The sequence below is a fragment of the Camarhynchus parvulus genome, chromosome 1A (genome assembly GCF_901933205.1).
Source record: "Camarhynchus parvulus chromosome 1A, STF_HiC, whole genome shotgun sequence".
Taxonomy (NCBI): Eukaryota; Metazoa; Chordata; class Aves; order Passeriformes; family Thraupidae; genus Camarhynchus; species Camarhynchus parvulus.
In genome coordinates this window covers 62,951,552-62,970,306 of record NC_044586.1, presented here as the reverse complement: position 1 = coordinate 62,970,306, position 18,755 = coordinate 62,951,552, and the positions used below count along the sequence as shown (strand labels likewise).

The 18,755-nt window shown below is 41.6% G+C and overlaps 1 protein-coding gene across 2 annotated transcripts in view; it reads left to right on the top strand.

The window, feature by feature from the left end:
• The window catches only part of KIAA1324L (KIAA1324 like), a 98,305-nt gene extending 79,550 nt beyond the window's left edge, over positions 1-18,755 (top strand). For both annotated transcript variants that reach the window (XM_030959868.1, XM_030959869.1), the window contains exons 12-22: positions 305-407; positions 1,176-1,313; positions 2,018-2,281; positions 4,073-4,246; positions 5,693-5,882; positions 9,194-9,290; positions 10,945-11,046; positions 13,204-13,330; positions 14,090-14,268; positions 14,940-15,105; positions 17,709-18,755. In XM_030959868.1, the coding sequence (XP_030815728.1) occupies positions 305-407; positions 1,176-1,313; positions 2,018-2,281; positions 4,073-4,246; positions 5,693-5,882; positions 9,194-9,290; positions 10,945-11,046; positions 13,204-13,330; positions 14,090-14,268; positions 14,940-15,105; positions 17,709-17,768 (1,600 nt within the window). In that variant the 3' untranslated portion in view covers positions 17,769-18,755. The remainder of the gene's footprint in view (positions 1-304; positions 408-1,175; positions 1,314-2,017; positions 2,282-4,072; positions 4,247-5,692; positions 5,883-9,193; positions 9,291-10,944; positions 11,047-13,203; positions 13,331-14,089; positions 14,269-14,939; positions 15,106-17,708) is intronic.

Here is an 18,755-nt window from a genome sequence, read left to right as displayed (position 1 = left end):
TAGATGCAATTACATGTAAATCACTTGAAGTATGTAATGTGTTTTAATAATAAGGCTCCCTACCAATATGGGCAAATTTGGGTGTTCATTATAAGGAGGGAAGTGTGCAATAAAGAACTTAGACACTTAAAAAATGACCCTGCTGCACCCAATACTCAGTGCAGAGGCTCCCACCATTCTGCAAGGACAGGTTTTCTGTGACAGGACTTTGATGGCTTCACTGTACAAAAAGGAATTTGAAGGATTGACTGCTGCCTGTCTGGAGAGCACTGTATAAATATTTTGTCCCTTCTCTGTTAAACAGACCTCCAACATCAGTGACAGGAGCAACTGGGTCAGAACTCGGACGGATTACTTTTATTTTTGAGACCATCTGTTCAGCAGATTGTGTGCTGTACTTTATGGCAGTAAGTGAGACCTCTTTCTCCATCACTGGGGGCTGAGCTTGGTATTGCACAAGTCACTTTAGTAACTCTGCATAGGTGTGATTAGTTGCACTTGGTTTATTATGATTAAGCATGGCATTAGTTTAGTATCTGCAGTGCCCTTGCAGGAAGGATTTAATGAATGACCTAGTGAAATTCCTCCAGCACGTGAGTTGTGAACCATTCCTGGCTACCTGCTTGTTCTAAAAGTAATCATTGGACATTAAGGAGCCAATTTTTCCCTTGTTAAATTGAGTGATGAAATTGTCAGTGTCTCTTGTGCTGTTGTAGTAACAGAGTGAGAAATCAAGATCTGGGATAGAGGGATGGGAAGAGGACAGTTTGGAAATTTACACTTGATCCTGTCAGCGACCTGGAGGATCAGTAGAGCAGCAGACAGATGTTTGTTTGAATGTCCATTAGCTGAGGAAGGCAAATGGATCTGCAATGGCTCCATTGCCCCTTCCACTGAAAGGGGAAGCTGGTTCTCTTTGGTATTTAGTGGCTCTTTAAAGGAACCCGCTCTTAATTTAAAGAGAATTGAGTGGAAATTAGGTGACAATTTAGAACAGTCTGAAAATTTGTCAGTTGTGCAAAACAAAATAAGTATGTTTGCTTTATTAAATGTTAAATGCTGTTGTGGAGTCCTTTTTATATGCTAATCTCTAGATCATAAAACATTGGTGCTTAGTGTAGCATGACCACACTTTTTTGTTGTTCCTTTTTTTTAAAATTATGCCCATTTTGTAGGATGTTAATCGAAAAAATACCAATGTGGTGGAATCTTGGGAAAAAAGTAAAGAAAGACAATCCTACACTCACATCATCTCCAAAAATGCTTCCTTCACATTCACCTGGGCCTTTCAGAGAATAAATGAAGGCCAAGATGTAAGTACTTCTTTATGTGTGGGGCTTTACAAAACAGCATTCTTTGGACACTCTCTGCCAGAACTCCAGCCCTCTGTTGGAGCTCACAGGTTTCCCATAAGGGATGAGTGGCTCTCACCATAAAGCACAGCTGGGAGGCAGCTGTGCATAAACAATCCATGAGCAAGGACAGAGCCATGGCTAAGCTGATCCCTGAATAGGTGCACAGAGGTGTGGGTGGTGTCCCCAGTGTGATGACACCGGGTATAGTATTTGCAGGGATCCCCTTGGCAGGAAGGAATGATGAGGAGGACTCCATCTTATCAGAAGGCTAATTAATTACTTCATTATACTATATTATTCTATACTATATTACACTATATTACTTTACATCTAACCTGAATCTGCCAAGCACTCAACTCTGCACACACCTGCACAGAATCTCGCGACTGTCAGCCAACAGTCTCAACACACACACACACACTTGGCCTTGATAGGCCAAGGGAACAAAACACCATCACTCTGGGTAAACAATCTCCATATTGCATTCTACTTTGGCACAAACACAGGCACAGCAAATGAGATAAGAATTGTGTTTTCTTTCTCTGATGTTCAGAGAATGTGAGACCCAGAAATATTCTCGGGAAGAATTGTGCCTTGCTTTTCTCTGTGAAGAGAAATGTGGCGACACCCCCCCAGGGTGGTTTCCTTGGCTCTCGTTCCAGAGCAGGCAGTTCATCAATGACATGGCCAAGATCTACTCCATCACGGTGACCAACGCAGTGGATGGAGTGGCCTCTTCCTGCCGGGCCTGTGCCCTGGGCTCGGAGCAGTCGGGCTCGTCCTGCGTGCCCTGCCCTCCAGGACACTACATCGAGAAGGAGAGCAGCCAGTGCAAGGAGTGTCCTGCCAACACCTTCCTGTCCATCCACCAGGTGTACGGCAGGGAGGCCTGCATCCCGTGCGGGCCTGGCAGCAAGAGCAACAAGGTACCCAGCCTGAGCCTTTCTGGGAGATGGGCAGACTGGGTTTGTTGGGCTGGAAGCTCTCAGGGGGCTGCTTCTAGTGCTTTCCTACAGGCATGTGCCCTTTGAGCACTGGGGTATGGCTATAACCAACGTGCCCACCAAAGATGTCACTTGTTGCTATAAAATGGAATATTACCAATATAGCCAGACTGACGTGCTTGAGCTTGTCTGGCCCTTGGTGTAGAAACCAAATAGCAGCATTGTGGTGTTTTCACCCCAGAGACACTTTTGGCTGGCTTGGTGCTGCAACTGGGCACTTGGAGGCAAGTCTAGGCATGCAGGAGCTCTGGTGGTGATGGGATGGAGCTCCTCTCACAGAGGGTCACTCCTCAGTTTTACCTCTGGCGTAGAAGCTTTAAGGTGATGGTGAAGGAAAGGAGTCGGTTCTGATAGAGGGTTTCAATCTAGAGCTTTATTCTGGCCCACAGGCCTCTGAATCCAGCAACAGCTCCAACAGAACTCTCCAGCTGTGTGGTTGATGTGTTTTTTAACCCCAGGGAGAAGGGGGAGGGAAGGGGTAGGAGGCCACCAAACAGGTATGGGAGAGGAGGTCTCAAGGGACAAAGGACACCTGGATGGCCCAATGCCCCCCGAGGGGTAGAGGGCATCCTTTGAATCTGCCAATCACTTGACACCCTTCTGCAATTCCAGGATTGACAGACAGCACTCAGCAGGGTTCAGGGAGGGGAATTATCAGGGGAGGGACCCGAGATTCTAAGGTAAATCCTGAAATCGCAACGCAACAACTATAGGACACGAAATAACACAACACAGACACGCAGCTCTCTGATGGTAAAGAGAGAACTTTTAATTTCTGACTCCAACATTTATAGATTTCCAAAAGTGACAGTGGATTGGAGGGTGACAGTGACACCTCTCCAGTGACACTGGACAAACCAACAGTCCATCAAATTTCTCCTCCTCCATAAAAGAATGCAAAACAATAAGTTATTTACATAAAATGTGTGAGAAAGTTCTTTACAAGAATGTAAACATCAGAAGGCTTAGAAAAACTAAAAAAACAGTCACTAGTCTAATTTTTGTTTGTAAATAATCAGATAAAAGTGACAACTTCAGCTCAAAAAAAGGTTAATTTCAATAAGCTGTGCTGTGGACGGTGTACAAACAGGGCAAGGATCTGTTACTTCCACCAAAGCTGTCCCAATGCCTGCTCTTTTAAACTCGGGGACTTCCTCAGCTAGATGATGTTTCTGGGCCTTCAGAAACCTGTAACAAGTTCCTCTTACATGAAACTGTAAGCATAAGTAAACATTTATCATGTTCAAGGAGCTGCACAGGTACTGGAAGAACAGCTCAGTTTGTTTGTATTCTGCCTGTCTTCTGCCATGTTCATATCCTGCCCTTGTTTCTTGAGCTGTTCTTGTGTTTCCTTTACAAAATGCAAGTGTAACCAAGGACGTTTTGGTCTGTTTACAGGGATTTAAGCTGGAACATTGGGATCCTAAAAGTACCCAGAACAAAAGAAAGCAAAAAATTGCATTCTCTTGGCTAATGCAGAAGACATCATCAAAACCAGGCTTAGGGAACATTTTAGTCCTGATATGTGATTGCAAGGGACTGGAATGGGAATGGGAATTATCCCAAGGGAAAGATCAGTTACAGGAATAGGACAGAGTTCCCCTTCATCCTTAACAAGGAAAGCAGTCCTGTCTGCCCCCGTGCTTTATCTCTGAGGTGAATGGTTTGCTGCTGTTCCATAACTGCTCTTTAATGGATGCCTCTGCCTTGCAGGACCACTCTGCCTGCTTCAGTGATTGCCTGGTGTCCTATGTCAAGGATAACCAGAGCCTGAATTACAATTTTAGCAACCTCAGCCAGGTGGGCTCGTTGATGAGTGGACCCAGCTTCACTTCCCGAGGGACCAAGTTCTTCCACTTCTTTAACATCAGCCTGTGTGGGAATGAGGTGAGCTCAGCTGCGCTTGAGGGTTGGGAGGATGGAGCAATTTGTTGCTTGTGCTGATGCTCTGGGGTAACACTGAGACAGGACAAAGACTCCCTGTCAGCTGAGTTGTCACCAATACTGTGCAAACAATTCCCTTTGGACCTTGATTTACAGTGCAAGAGGACTTTTGATTTTCCAGAGCAGTGTTACTGTGTTATAGGCCATAAATAAAGCTCAGAAGAAAATTCCTGTCACATCCCTGCCTTTTCTTTCCTGTGCCTTTAAGTCACTTGCATCATGACCCTGCCCTTTGTGTGCTGCCACCATGGAGTTAAAATGAAGAGTTTGGGTCTTTCAGCTGGCAACTGCTTTCCATATGTGTCCCTCATTGCTTCACTGGAGATGTTGTATGCAGAGCCCCTGGTCACCCTTCTGTCTGCCAGTGGCCAAGATGCCCAGTGCTGACTTTGCAGCCTTGGACAGTGGCATGAATTGTGTTTAGTTTGTGAGTTAAACAGGCTCTGTCTGGAGCTTGGACTGAAGCAGGGCATGTTGTCACATGCATAAATTGACTTTCAGAGCAGTACCAGTGTTGTGCATTGTCCCATGAAAGCCAACATGTGTACTTAACAATAATGCTCTGCCCTGTAAAGTTCTGAAGTCTTTTTGCCATGTAGCAAAGGATTTGCATGAGTTAAGACAAATGAGTAGTCACATTTCTTTACAGCATTTTGCATACTTTTAGGCTTCTATGTGTGTTTAACTACCACCTGGATTAGAGCTGCTGACATCTGGATCCACAAATGTAAATATTTTCTCTTCTCTTCTCTGTGGATCTGGTCTTCACTTTCCCAAACTACTACAATGGTACTACAGTACAACATATGATTAGGTGGTGAGTGCTTGACATTTTGTTAGGAAAAATGAGTCTGGTAATTTGTCTTTCATTGCTGTTGCTCTGATTCTAGCACTGATCTTGACATACCACATTAAAGCAGTCTTGAAGGCTATATATCTGTTTAGGGATTTCATGTATTTGTGCTTTGAAAATATTTTATCTGGATTAAATACCCAAATAAAGAGGTATTCTACAGTATATTATTTAAAGGCAAGGGAAATAGGGTTTTCCTTTGCAAGCATTTTACTGTGCTCTGCAAGTAAGCACTGTGCTGTCAAGATAAACAAAGAAGAGTGCTCCACAGGACAGATTTCTGATAAGTCACCTGCCAGAGGTGACATTGTATTTCTGAGTCTGTACAAGGCTTTAATGGGAGCTTTGACAATGGCAGAGTTTGTTGTGGTTTGTCCCTCTTATGACAGACACACAGAGACATCAACTTGTTGTAAGGTAAAGTAATGAATCTCATCCAGTTTGCAATCAGCAAGTTTGCAATCTCTCTCTTCCCAAACTTTTTCACATCTTATCAACAACCAACAGCTTCTCCCTTTTTTCCTGATTGTCCACAGGGGAAGAAGATGGCAATTTGCACTGACAATATCACAGATGTTACTCTGAAGGACATGGTTGCAGAATCAGAAGATTTTTCCAATTTTGTGGGAGCTTTTGTTTGTCAGTCCACCATCATCCCATCAGACAGCAAGGGCTTCCGAACAGCCCTGGCTCTGCAGTCCAACAGCCTTGCTGACAGGTTCTTAGGTACACAATTTGTCTTCTCCTTGTTGTTGTGAATGTACTCATGTATTTAGGGCTGCAGAGTAAATCCTTCCTGGCTCAGCAGCTGCACTACTTTGAGGGAAGGGTGAAGGGGCAGCCCAGGATCAGTCTGAGAGGGTTCCTGAGCTGTGAAGCAGCTCTGCACAGATGCCTTTGTGTTTTGCTGATGTTTCAGTTCAGCTGATGGCTGGAGGAGAAAAGCAAGGGCTATGCACATTTTCAGTTTTCTGTTTTTGTTTTATTCACTCTTCCTTGTGTTTGGTTGGGTGGGTCTCACAGTGCATAGCATTTCAGCACAAAAATCTGGAGAGTGTAATTAAAAAGCACTGGTTGTCTTTTATGTTCTGTACCCACCTCACGCAGGGCAAGACCAATGACTGTGAGAGGCACTTTAGTCCAAGTGTTTCTGCCCGTGCCAAGATCCCACTTGGGCAATTTTAGAAGAAACTGATGTGGGGACATAATTAGACAAGGAATCAGGAGGCTTAGGGCAGCACGTGGCTGTGCACATCATTAAGTTTTACATTGGTCCAGATCACAAGTTCCCAGAATCTGAGGCCAGATGAGACAATGAAGTCATTTGCTCTGCTCACCTATCCATTACAGGCACTGAGTGTTTGTACTTTCTCCCTGGCACTGAGCCCAGAAACTTGTGTTTGACAAAAGCACATCTTTGGAAGAGCATTCAACCTGGGCTTTTAAGACTGCCAGAAATAAGAACTTTGCCACAGTCACTGGTATTTTTTTCCACTGATCAAACACCATCTCTCTGTTTTTAAAGCAGGCTTGTCTCTGATTTGAATTTCCCTGACTTCAGTTTCCAGCTCTTGCTTTTTATTAGTCTTTCTCCAGATCGCACCAATGTTTTCCTTCTTGAATAAATACTTTGTGTACTGGAATTGTCACACCCTTCTGATAAATTAAATAGGCCAAATTCTTCTAGTTGTCTTGCTATCGTGTATTTATTTTGAGCACCTAAATAACTTTTTAGGCTCTTTCTACACTTTCTGTAACTCTTTATATTTTTTAAAGCACAGAATGGAATAGTATTCCAGTATTTCATTTGCTATAATGGCAATAAAAAATCACTTTTGTATTTGGAATCCCTGCATCCTTCTTTCTCCAAACTTAAGGGATTTAATGATGGCTTCTTGGATCTGATGTCAAAATTACAGTTTCCAAAGGAAATCTCTCTTTCTTAAGACTGGCCTTCAATTCTTGCTGCACTTGTATTATATATATATATATATATTTTATACTGAGTTTTTTGGGACCATCTTACTGAGTGAACCAAGCAACCAAGTTGCTCTGAATTTTATTTTTAATCCTCTTAATCTTTGTCTCATCTACACACTTTACCAGCATGGATTATACAGTTACTTGCAGATCCCTGATGTTAATCTTGCATTTCCACACTTCAATATTGATGCCTAGAGAAGCCTGGAGACATCCCACGTTTGATGACAATTTCCCATGGACAGATAATTTTATAATGACTTAGCTAAATAGTTTTTAATGCAGAGTGTGTTCTTAATTGATAGTACACTGCTAACTTTTTAATTAGAACCTCATGTGGTAATTAGTGAAATACTTGATACATTTACATGACTTCAGCAACCAAGTTCATCAGCACTCAAGGAATGAGATCAGATTTGTTCAAGAAAAGAGGTTCTCCATGAATTCTTGTTGGCTTTTTTTCCTTGTGCATGTGTCCATGAACCGAAACCCATTTTCCATCACCATTATTGTGTCTCATTGTGAGAGACACATTGTAATTCAGGTCACCATTTCCCCTCTCCATGAGTCTTTTGACAATTCACTGCCATCAAAAGCTCTGTTAAAGGTCACTCCTAGGTATGGGTTTCTAGTTCACAAACATTCATGCCAGTAAATGCCAATATTGTCTCCTGCCACAAGAGGAATGAGGGCAGTTATTGTCTTGAAAAACAAGGAGATAAGCCTGACTTTTTTTCTAATACAAAGAAATGATGCCAAGCTCTTCTGGCACCTTTTTTATCTCAGTGGCTAAATTTTAAAATGGTTGAGGTTTGCCTTTCCTAGCATAGCAAGGATGTGGACCTGCTGAAGTGAGTCCAGAGGAGGCCAAAACATGGTCAGGGGGCTGACCACCCCTCCTGGGTGACAGGCTGAGGGAACTGGGATTGTTCAGCCTGGAGAAGAGAAGGCTTCAAGGAGATTTTAGAGCATCTTAGAGTACCTAAAGGGGCTGCAAGAGAGCTGGAGAGGGATTTTTTACAAGAGCATGCAGTGACAGAACAAGGGGAAGTGGCTTCCAACTTAAAGAGAGTAGGTTTAAATTATATATTAGGGAATAAATTCTTCCCTGTGAGGGTGGTGAGACAATGGCACAGGTTGCTCAGAGAAGCTGAGGCTGCTCCATCCCTGGAAGCATTCAAGAAGAGGTTGGAGAGGGTTTTGAGCAACCTGGTCTGTGAAAGGTGTCCCTGCCCAGGGCAGAGTTTGGAACAAGATGATCTTTAAGGTTGCTTCCAACCCAAACCATTCTGTGAGTCTATCCACTGTTGCAAGAGCAAGTGGAAAACTTCTTTTTTCAGTCTTTTCACCAGTTTCTGACCACTACCACTTCTTGTTCTTTCAATTTCGAACTCCTGGGAAGGATGCAGCCTCCTTTGTACAACTCCTTTTTCTGCAGTGTTGCAGTGGAGCACCAATATTTTCTGTCTTTGGTTCATGGGGTTGGAAGGATCTCTAAGAACTTTGTTTTTCCTCCTTTTCAGTTTTTGCCCAGAATCCATGTAGTTCATACACCAGCCTGTCATTTGTTCCAAAAGGTGCCATCAAAGCTTGCCTATGATTCCATAATCCTCCTGAGTCTGGTTATTCCATCTCTCAAAGTACTGCAAATTGCTCAGGTCATTACCTGGCTTTGGTGTGTGAGGGTTGTACACTCCAGGCAAATGCTCTGAGGGGTTGCATCAGGGATCTTCAGCAGTCCTTTGCTAGCCTAAATAATTTAATGTTTCTTTAATATCCAGTGATTCTTTAAATTAATATAAAAGACTAATAAGTATTTACACAGGTGTTTGGGTATTTTTTTTCCTATGTCTGCATGAGGAAATCAGACTGTATGAGCCACATATATATCTGCAAAGTTTAGTTAGAAAAAGGTGTGTGTAATGTACAGTAATTCCATTAAATGCTATTAAGTGAGATCCACAGCTTTCAGACTGAGGAAATATTACACATAGACCCCTCAAAAATCCATTAATAGATTGCTTCTTTTTTTTTTTTTTTAATTTCTTACATTTTAGGAGCTACTGTTGAAACAGTGCTGGAAAATATCAGCATCAAGGCAGATATGTTTCCTTCCTCTCCAAGCAAAATACCAGATGTGCATTTCTTTTACAAGTAGGTAAAAAGTGCTGCTTATTGCTATGTCAGATGTCTTCATTTGTTTAGAGGAAAGTAAAACTGTGAGAGGGATCTATGACCCACCTTTAATCTTTGCCACTTTAAGCAGTATCTGCCTGATATTGATGACATGTTGAAGATCATCTCATGAAATCAGCAAACACTCTTTACTCAGATCTAAATTAGCGTTGATCCATAGGAGGTGATCCCAGAGCTTTGATTCATCCAGATGCCACTTTCAATGTCCTGTTACTTACCATATTTTCTCATATATGAACTTTAAAATGTCCACTTCTGGTTGCATATTTTCTGTCACTTTAATTTGTGTTTACTTTGATGCTACAGATTAAAAGTAATTGTTTCAACATGCACAGTTACTAGTGTGCTTTTCCCATTCTTCACTCTTCATAAAAAGAATGCCTCAGTTTGGGTAGTAAGTAGCTGAAAGATCAGCTCAGTTCAGATGTCTACATGCTGGTCTTCATGTCAGCTGTGTTTCTAAGCTGGGACTTAATTGAATATAGGATTTTGGATATCAGCACTTTATGCCTATTTGAATACTTAAATTATGTGTCTGATTGTGCAAACTGAGCCCCACACCAGAGACCCTACTTTAAGCGTATTTATGAACTTGGCTTAAAATGTCTATCATGCTGGAATAAGATCTTTTAAATCCCCTTTAACTGGGGGTACCAGTTGTCAGTTTCTCTGTGTCTGGATTGAAGGCACTTGAGACAGTAGTTCATGTTCAGACTCAGGTATTTATTATTTCTTATCAGTAAAACAGCCTCACTGCTGTGAGTTTGGCAGCTTTTCATTAGAAGGCACAAAATGGCCAACAATCTCTTGTTACAAGGTCTTTTAAGTCTAAACTATCCAATTAAGAACTGACACCTAGATTATTTTCCCTTTTAACCCAATAACTGATCCCAAAGAGCTGCAATGGGGACTTTTCTGCCCAATTACAAAATGCCACCCAAACCCATGAAGAAGAAGGAAGAAGAAGCATGAAGAAGAAACCCAGGATGACACCCTGTGCCCTCTATCTTGCTTCCATCCACAACATACTAAAAATCCCCAAACCTACATTTCTCACCAAGTGACACACCTACACTACTCTCTATAATCTATTGCACACTTTTGTGGATTCCAGTCTATCTTGAAGTCTAGGAAACTTTCTCCATGAATGAGGGTCAAAGTCAGTGCTGCCCTGGGGGTCAGGGCACCGCCAGAGCAGAGAGAGAAATATTCCTGGTGCCCTGGGTTTCCACAACCTTTGCCCTGTGCCATTTCAGAGCCTCTCCAGCAGAGTAACACACCAACCACAGCACCTGTGTTTCTGCTTTTCAATCATTCTACTCTGTTTTGTGGCAAAGTTCACTCCTTGATGCAGCAGATTTAGAAAACCAGAGCAGTTCCCTGAGTAGCATCTCAGAGCATTTTGAGATTTAAATGAATTGGTGAGGCCTACCCTGATTCTGTTGCTCTTTTTTTGTTTGTTTGTTTGTTTTTCACCTGGCAGTCAAAAGCATTTTGGTAAAGGGTATTTTGTTAATATTGCAGCTGCATGAGTGTCTACAGACCTGTGAAACAGTAATATCCATTTAATGTAGTGGAAATATGTTGCTTTTCTCCTCTTGTTCGACATTAGGTCTTCAACAGTGACAACCTCCTGTGAAAATGGCCGTGCAACTGTTGTGACAATGAGATGCAACCCCCACAAACCAGACCAAGGAGAGCTTTCTGTGCCCAGGTATTTCAGTCTTTGTGTTCTATTAGTACCAAAAAGCCTTTGCTCCTCAGGTAATCCTTACAAAACTCATTAGTAATTTTATATTATAATAGCAATGAGGAGAGCTCTGTCCCTCATCAGTCCCTTGCTTTTCCTAAGTGTCCATCACCTTACAGCAGACCAACTGATCTCTGTTTAGGCTGTGTGGCAGGTTGTTCTGAGCTTAAATGCAAGAGAAAATGCAGTGATGTTTGCTTGTTTTCACTTCTCCTTTATTTCAGTTCCTTATTTTAATCTTCAGCCTCCTGATTAAACTGCCTAGTTGAGGCTTTGGGAGGTAGTTTTTCTTCCTTGAGCTACAGCAGTAGCTAGTTAAAATTATTTTTTTGGACAAGGGCAATCTGCTCTAGGAATTTTGAAATCTGCTATTGCAATGCTTGTGTGAGCTCTGTCTATTTTATGTTTGGGATATATTTATTTATGTGTTTCATTGCTGTATCCTGGCTGCCTCATTCCAGTTGTGTTTCATTTGCCTGATGTTTTTTCCCTTCAGTCTGATTTGAGGGACTTTAAAAAGCTTCTTTCTTCCAAAATCCTGTTTATGCCTGCATAAACATAACTTAAGGCATAAGCATGATTGAAAAACTGCAGAGAAAAAAAAAACAGTAAAATACTCAATTCTGTTAGTCTTTAGCAAGACACTGTGATTTTTCAGAAGCTTCCTTCAACTTTGATAACTCTTTTTGGTTACCAAGGCCCATTTTAGTCTGTCTGGATGTTAGTACAAATCTGCTGATAGTTCTTGCTCATCCTCCTTCCCAAAAGTGAGCAGTGTGAGAAGTGTGGGATCCTTTAATCCCCATCCCTCTCGTGGCACACAAAGTGTGCTTGCCTGAAAGAAGGCAGAGTAGAGTTTACTTCACAGGTGATGGGTGAATGATGGGTATTTGAACACCTTTGCAGATGCTGAGCCCAGTTTCTGAGGGACCTGTCCTACTACAAATTCTGCTGGGCAGTAAGCCACTATCAGCTTCTGCATGAAAATTCTTCAGTTGTTCTTCCAGTGCCACAGGATAAACACGATGGGAACTGTGATAAAGCACCAGTAGTGAGGGAGGAACAGCCTCCCTTGCTTTTGAAAGCATGAGCAGGGGCAGAAATGGCACACAGCTGACATGTGTGCCTTAGTTCATGTTGGCTTCTCCTTTCCTATCCCCCTTTGATTAGCTCAGCAGTCAGCTGCTTTCACACAGGGAGGTATCAGAAATATGTCAAATAATGTAACTCCTTGATCTTCCAGGCTTGGTGTTTAGTATCACATGAATCTACAGTATTAGATGAAAGCAGTTGAGAAGAAAGGTCTGTCAGTGCTCTTGCCATGTAGGTTGGAAAAATGCTCCATAATTCACAGAGGAATGTACCTGTTGTCAGGTATTCAAATCTGGATAAGCCAGAAGGGGCTTTTAGGGCTGGGGATTTTTCAGTGCTTCAGCACAGGATACCAGGTTTCCAGATAATATAGAATAATACAACTTTAAATAATTTTTTTATGCATGAATATATTTCATATTTATATGACCAAACTTCTTGCATGTCCTTTGGCCATTGCTGCTGCTAGACCTGATGTGATTGTCAGTAAAAAAATCTGCATGACTGTCCTGCCACTGCCAGTACAACTTCCTTCTGCAGGCTGAATACAAAATAGGCCATTAGTTCATGGAGTAAGAGAAGCTGTTATCTCTTCATTAACCGGTGAACATCCTTCTAGTAATTAACCATGACAGGACAAGTCCGTTCCATATAGACTAAATCACCCAGACGTCATTAGAACAATGGCAGGAACCAGATAGCAGCAGTCAGGTGGAACAGCCACCCTGTGCAGGAGAACAGTGATGGAGGTGTATGCTGGTGTAGTAACTCCTCTCCTTTCCCCTCCTTTCCCTTTCCCTCCCCACTCCTTTTGGATCTTTGAAAGCTCAACACCTGTTTTCACTTGAGAAAACACTTTACAAACCAGGAAAAATTCTCCCCCCAGATTCTTCCATCTGCTAACTTGATGGATGTTTACCCATTTCTCATACTTCCCATTCCCAATCTTCAGCAGCAGAAGGTGGATGAGGATGCGAACCCCAGAGTGTTTCTTTCATAACTGATAACTGAGCTCTGCTCTCCTCGTAGCTCCTGCCCTGCAGGCACCTGTGATGGATGCACTTTCTACTTCCTCTGGGAAAGTGCAGAAGCTTGTCCTCTCTGCACAGAGCAAGACTACCATGAGATTGAGGGAGCCTGCAAAAAAGGATTTCAGGTACAGCACCCATGTCTCGAAGTCAGATGGGCTCATTTGGGTATAACTTGGACTCTTGTTGAGATTTGGTGTGCAGATTGATGTGTGAGTGGGTTGGAAGATCTCAGCCCAGGCCCTGAGCTGGCTGGGATGCAAGCTGAGGAAGGAGCTGTGTTGAGAGTCAGGGATGTTTGTGTCAATGGCAGTGTGGTTCCTGCAAGAGAGCAGGTTTGTGCTGTGTGAGTAAGGATGTGAGCTCTCAATGCATTCAGACTTGCAGGACAGTTATTTCTGAAGGATGGATTGCCCTAAAGACTTCAGTTGTTTCGTAGCCATAAACATCAGGGGCAGGCTAGGAAAGGTTTCCAAATGTCAGTTCATAAATTCATCCTGTTCGCTTGCAATGTTTTTGCTGCTGCATTCTCTAGTCAAATATTAGGAGGTCCTTCCACGGGTTCAAACCATCCCATTGACCAACAGCTCCTGTGCAGGCACAACTTATTCCCAAAACTGTCCAGCCCACATTGTGTCACATGGAGACCTATACAGGGGAGGAAATCCTTTTGCCATGCCTGAACCTACAGGCACAAGCAAGGAGAGAACTGATTAGACAATATAACTGAAAATCTGGAGTCTGAAAACCTGAAGGAAGTGTTTTGATTTGCTTTTGCTGAAAAGTCATCTGACCTTTCTACCTCAGAACAGCTTGTTTTCTCTAAGTCTAAACAGTTCTCTCTTTTCCTACAAGCAGCTCACTTTTTGGTGTTTTCTGTTTGAAAGGAAACCTTATATGTATGGAATGAGCCAAAGCATTGCATTAAAGGAGTTCCCTTGCCAGAAAAAAGGACCAGCACTTGTGAAACAGTGGATTTTTGGCTTAAAGTTGGAGCTGGTGTTGGTGCTTTCACAGCTGTTCTGCTGATAGCCTTGACTTGCTACTTTTGGAAGAAGAACCAGAAGTAAGTACTGCAAATTGTGTTCTATATAAAAGTTAGCTAAAAGCTTGATGGAGTGACTTTTCCTGCATCTGACTTTATGACACTCTTGATGAGCAGAACCTTGTGGGATCAATCCATTCACGCACCAAGTTGATGTTTCTTCTGTCAACAGTGGCTATAAAAATTTTCGGTGAGGAAAGTACAGAACATCCACAGCAATGACATAATTTCCAAAAAGAAACTGTCTTTTTAACCCTTGAGAGTTTGAAGTTGACTTTAGTTTCTGAAACAACATGGCTTTCTCAAGCTCAGAAGACCAAAAGTGTATCTTTAGTCTAATTAGTCCCTTTCATCTTGGTAAAAAATTAGGTTCATAACCATATTGCTCAGTTCTGTTTTGGTTGTTGCCCCAACCAGCACTTCTTAATGCAGGAAGCCCTCTTGACCTCCCCTTGGTGTTGTGGGAAAACATGGTTCTTTTATAAGGATAGAGGACTAATTGGAAAGCAAGAGCTCAGTGTATTATTGTTAATACTATTTTGGTTACATATTTTTAATGATTGAAAAGTATCTAATTTCCACTACCTCAGAAGTAAGTATGTGGGAGGACTGCAGATAATCTAAATTACAAAACCCCTGAGTATGGGACATTTGAGAAAAAAATCTATTTCTGTGTGGCTTTATATCTTCAGGCTGGAGTATAAATATTCCAAATTAGTGATGACAACGAACTCAAAAGAGTGTGAACTGCCAGCTGCTGACAGCTGTGCTATAATGGAAGGAGAAGATAATGAAGAAGAAATTGTGTATTCAAATAAGCAGTCACTGCTGGGGAAGCTCAAATCCTTGGCAACAAAGGTGAGTAGTAATTACCAATATTAATACAAAAATAATTATTGCCTTTTTTTGTTACTGGATGTGATGAGTCTTTGATGCTGATTTCACAGCAGCGCAGCCTCCCACACACACCTCATCCAGTCCATAGTGATCTGCTGAAATCCACAGTCTGGATAAAATTAAGAAATGTTGTAGGGTTTTTGGGCAAATGCTCCTTCCTCCCCAGAGAGATTTCAGTAGCATTTTTTATTGCCTGGGTGACACCAGAAAAAAACAGTTAATGGCAGAGAGAACCTTTTTGCCTGGAATCCTCCCAGGCACATCCATTGCTGAGGCAAACACAGCTATTAGAGATACAAAAAATTAACACTGGCAGCACAGCCACCAGCCAGCTGCTTGCAGCTCACCTGGGCTGGCTTCATGGCTGGCTGGAGAGCCATAATTTTGAGTAGGATTCAGTTGAAGATAAATCATCTTCATCCTGTTGCCCAACACAGCAGCCTCCTCCATTTCAGTGGGAAGCAGCACCAAAAAAGCATTTCTTTCTGCAGTAGATGTGATGTGGATTGTTGCATGTCTGAATTGACAGCACCAAACTCTTTGGTGTCCTTTGAACATTTCTGAGAGGAGCCACAGAGGGCCATCATGGTAGATCCCAAAAACTCTTTGGTCTTTGTTCCAAATGCCTTGAAATCTGTGCTATGGAAAGGGTAGTGTTGTCCTTAAGGGATTCCAGTGGGGGCATCTGTTATGATCAGGATAAAGGCAAATGATATTTTCCCTTTCAAACAGTTTTGTTGAAGTCAATTTCTTGGAAAGTCTCTTAAAAGATCATAATAAAAATTAATTTTAAAACATTGTACTCCAGTTTATTGTCCAAATAATATCTCAGAATATTGAATTTTGAGATTTTTTTCCTTGTATCCCTTTTTTTTTCTTTCTGTGATTGAGTGCAATATAATTAAAACTTGTGCGCTGCCTTTTTTTCCCCTTATTATTCTCTTCTCTTCATTCTTTTATTTTTTTTTTTTTTTGTTTGACTGGTGTCTTCTTGCCACACTACCTGCTCCTCAGATATTCCTCCTAGGAGAAGTTACCATTGCACAGATAATGTGCAGAACTTTCCCTTGACCCCAGCCTGACTATTTGTCCTGCAAAAACAATACTTTTCCTTGTGGAAAGGGGCAGAAATTCAATATTAATTCTTAATTCAATATTGAGAATATTGAAGATGTAAATAAAATCAAATCACATAAAATTTTCTGGTGATGTTGCTAAAATAGAATTAAGCTTTAGTACTTCAGTATTCAGACAGCTTGAATGCCTATTTGGAGTTTTTTAATGTTCCTATATCCACTGTAGCAGGCCTCCTGAGTGTTCTCTCAATTTTCAACAAGCTTGTCAGGTATTTCTAAGCTTGTTCCTTTTTTTACTGCTGGATAACAATAGCTGGCAAATCCAACTTCCAGTACCTCATTAGCTTTCTCACCTCTGTGTCCTGTACCCCTGCAGATAACTCAAATTTAATATAAATTTATCAAAAATAAAGGTTATAGGCATTGCTTTTAATTTATGTAAAAGATGAAGAAATTAATGTCCTGCTACTTATGCATGTAAAATACAGAAAAAAATATATGGAGAAAAACAGGGGAGAAAAAGCAAAAATGTAAAATGAGAGAGAAGGAAGATCTGCAGTGTCCTAACTCTATGTTCAAGCCTCAGGGTATGGCATTTCTGCCAGCATGTCACAAAGATATCAGTGGGTTTGAGTACCCAAGGGATTGAGAGCTATGCCTGTAATATAGAAAGGGATGACTTAGTTTTAATGAGAAGATATAAGCCAAATAATTACAAACCTGTTTCAGACTGGGAGCTGTTTTACTTATGTCTGTTGTCTCCAGCATGACAATACCACACATTTTTCACTAGACTAGCATAGGACAATTTTTCCCCTTCTTTCTCATATCTGCACCAGGCTGTCCTGATCTGTGTGAGAGGGCTTTAAAAATCAGATTATGAAGGCAGTTCAGGACATTTTGCAGACTATTTGGGTGTGTAAGTCCCCATTTCTCGCTCATCCTGATGCCTGCTGGCCAAGTGGCCAAGGCTGTCACCCAGCAAGTGAAAACAGAGAGAAAACTCAACTCTCCAGCCCTCATTTTTAAGATGGAAACTGATGTTTTGTCTTGTGAGTCTCCCAGAGGAGTTGAGATTGAAATCCAGGAGCAAGGCAGTGGTGTTCACACTCACATGCTGTGCTTCAAGCATTTTATATATTGCAGGAAACACATTGAGAAGTGATAATAACCATAGAGATGATTACCTTGCAATTCCCCAGCTCAGACTACCTGTCCTATTCTGTGAATAAGAAATGCAGACTTTCCCTGTACCCTCTAAAATAAGTACCATGAACAATAGCTATTGCATAATTTTATTGGTTTTGCAAATTTTTACAGAACTAGTAATGTTATTAAATATTAAAGGGTCAAACTGTGCACTTAATGACCGTAGTAACAATAAAGTGAAGTTTTTGGCAAAGGATATTGAGAGAAGAAGTGATTGCGCTGACTGCTGGGGAGATTTTGAAGAAATCCAGTTGATGGGAACCTGTCTTTCCATTGCAGGAAAAGGAAGATAATTTTGAATCTGTTCAGCTGAAATCTTCAAGATCCCAGAATATATGAAGAATTAATGCTGCCTTCAAAGGAACAAACCTAATTTCTATTTTTACAGGACTACATTTTAAACATATTCTGGCACACATTATAGTGGTGATCTTGGTGAGAAATGCTTGGCCTTTTAGGAGGAAAGAAGACAGGAAGCAAACCAGAAAATTGGATTGCCTTACCATGTGATTGAGTACCTTGCCAAAAAAAGAAAGCAGATTCTTGGATTCCATACTGGGAATGAAATTCAACTCAGGAAGAGATATACATACTGCAAATAACATGAATTTTTTGCTTTCACCTGGGCAACACTCAGGCATGCCATATGATTTATAGGTACCTCTCATTTCCTTCTCATTCCTGTGCATATTCCTAAGAAATTATTTTCAGAGAGGCCTGCAACCTCCTGCAAAGGTTGTGTGTTGTTGTTTACTGGCACAACTGTGAGTCTTTCTTGAAATCAAAATAGTGAATGGTACTCGGAATGAGCCTTGGGTGAGTTTTGAACTTTGGAAAATACTTTTGATTTTAATGCTTTGAAGGTCTGGATGATCTGGGTTGACCTCTAATGCAAGAGGAATTGTTTTGCACCTGCAAATTGAACCCATTCTGATGCCTAAATCATGGCCATCAGGGTTGGAGTAAAACTTAGTGCTATTAAATTTAAACTTGGTAACAGCTGTTGTGTGAATTGTAGGTCTGGGCCCATGAGTTTGTAGGCAGTCGCAGGTTCAAACTCTTTACAGAGATGTAAAGCGGCACCTACAGTGCCAGTGGCACTTGTCCCTCTGTGGAAGCTTGTCCTTTCAAGAGAGGTCTTTGGCAGATTCAGTGTTCTCCCTTGGGCTGTGTAAAAGTCACTTTTTCCAGGGCTGGGAATCAGCAAAACCTGAATTCTGAAGGTACAGCAAAAATCTCAACTTTTGGGAATCAGGGATCAGCTCTGTCAGTTGGGAGGCTTGTTAGAAATACCCAACCTCCTTTATTCCTGAGCTCATGTGAGGA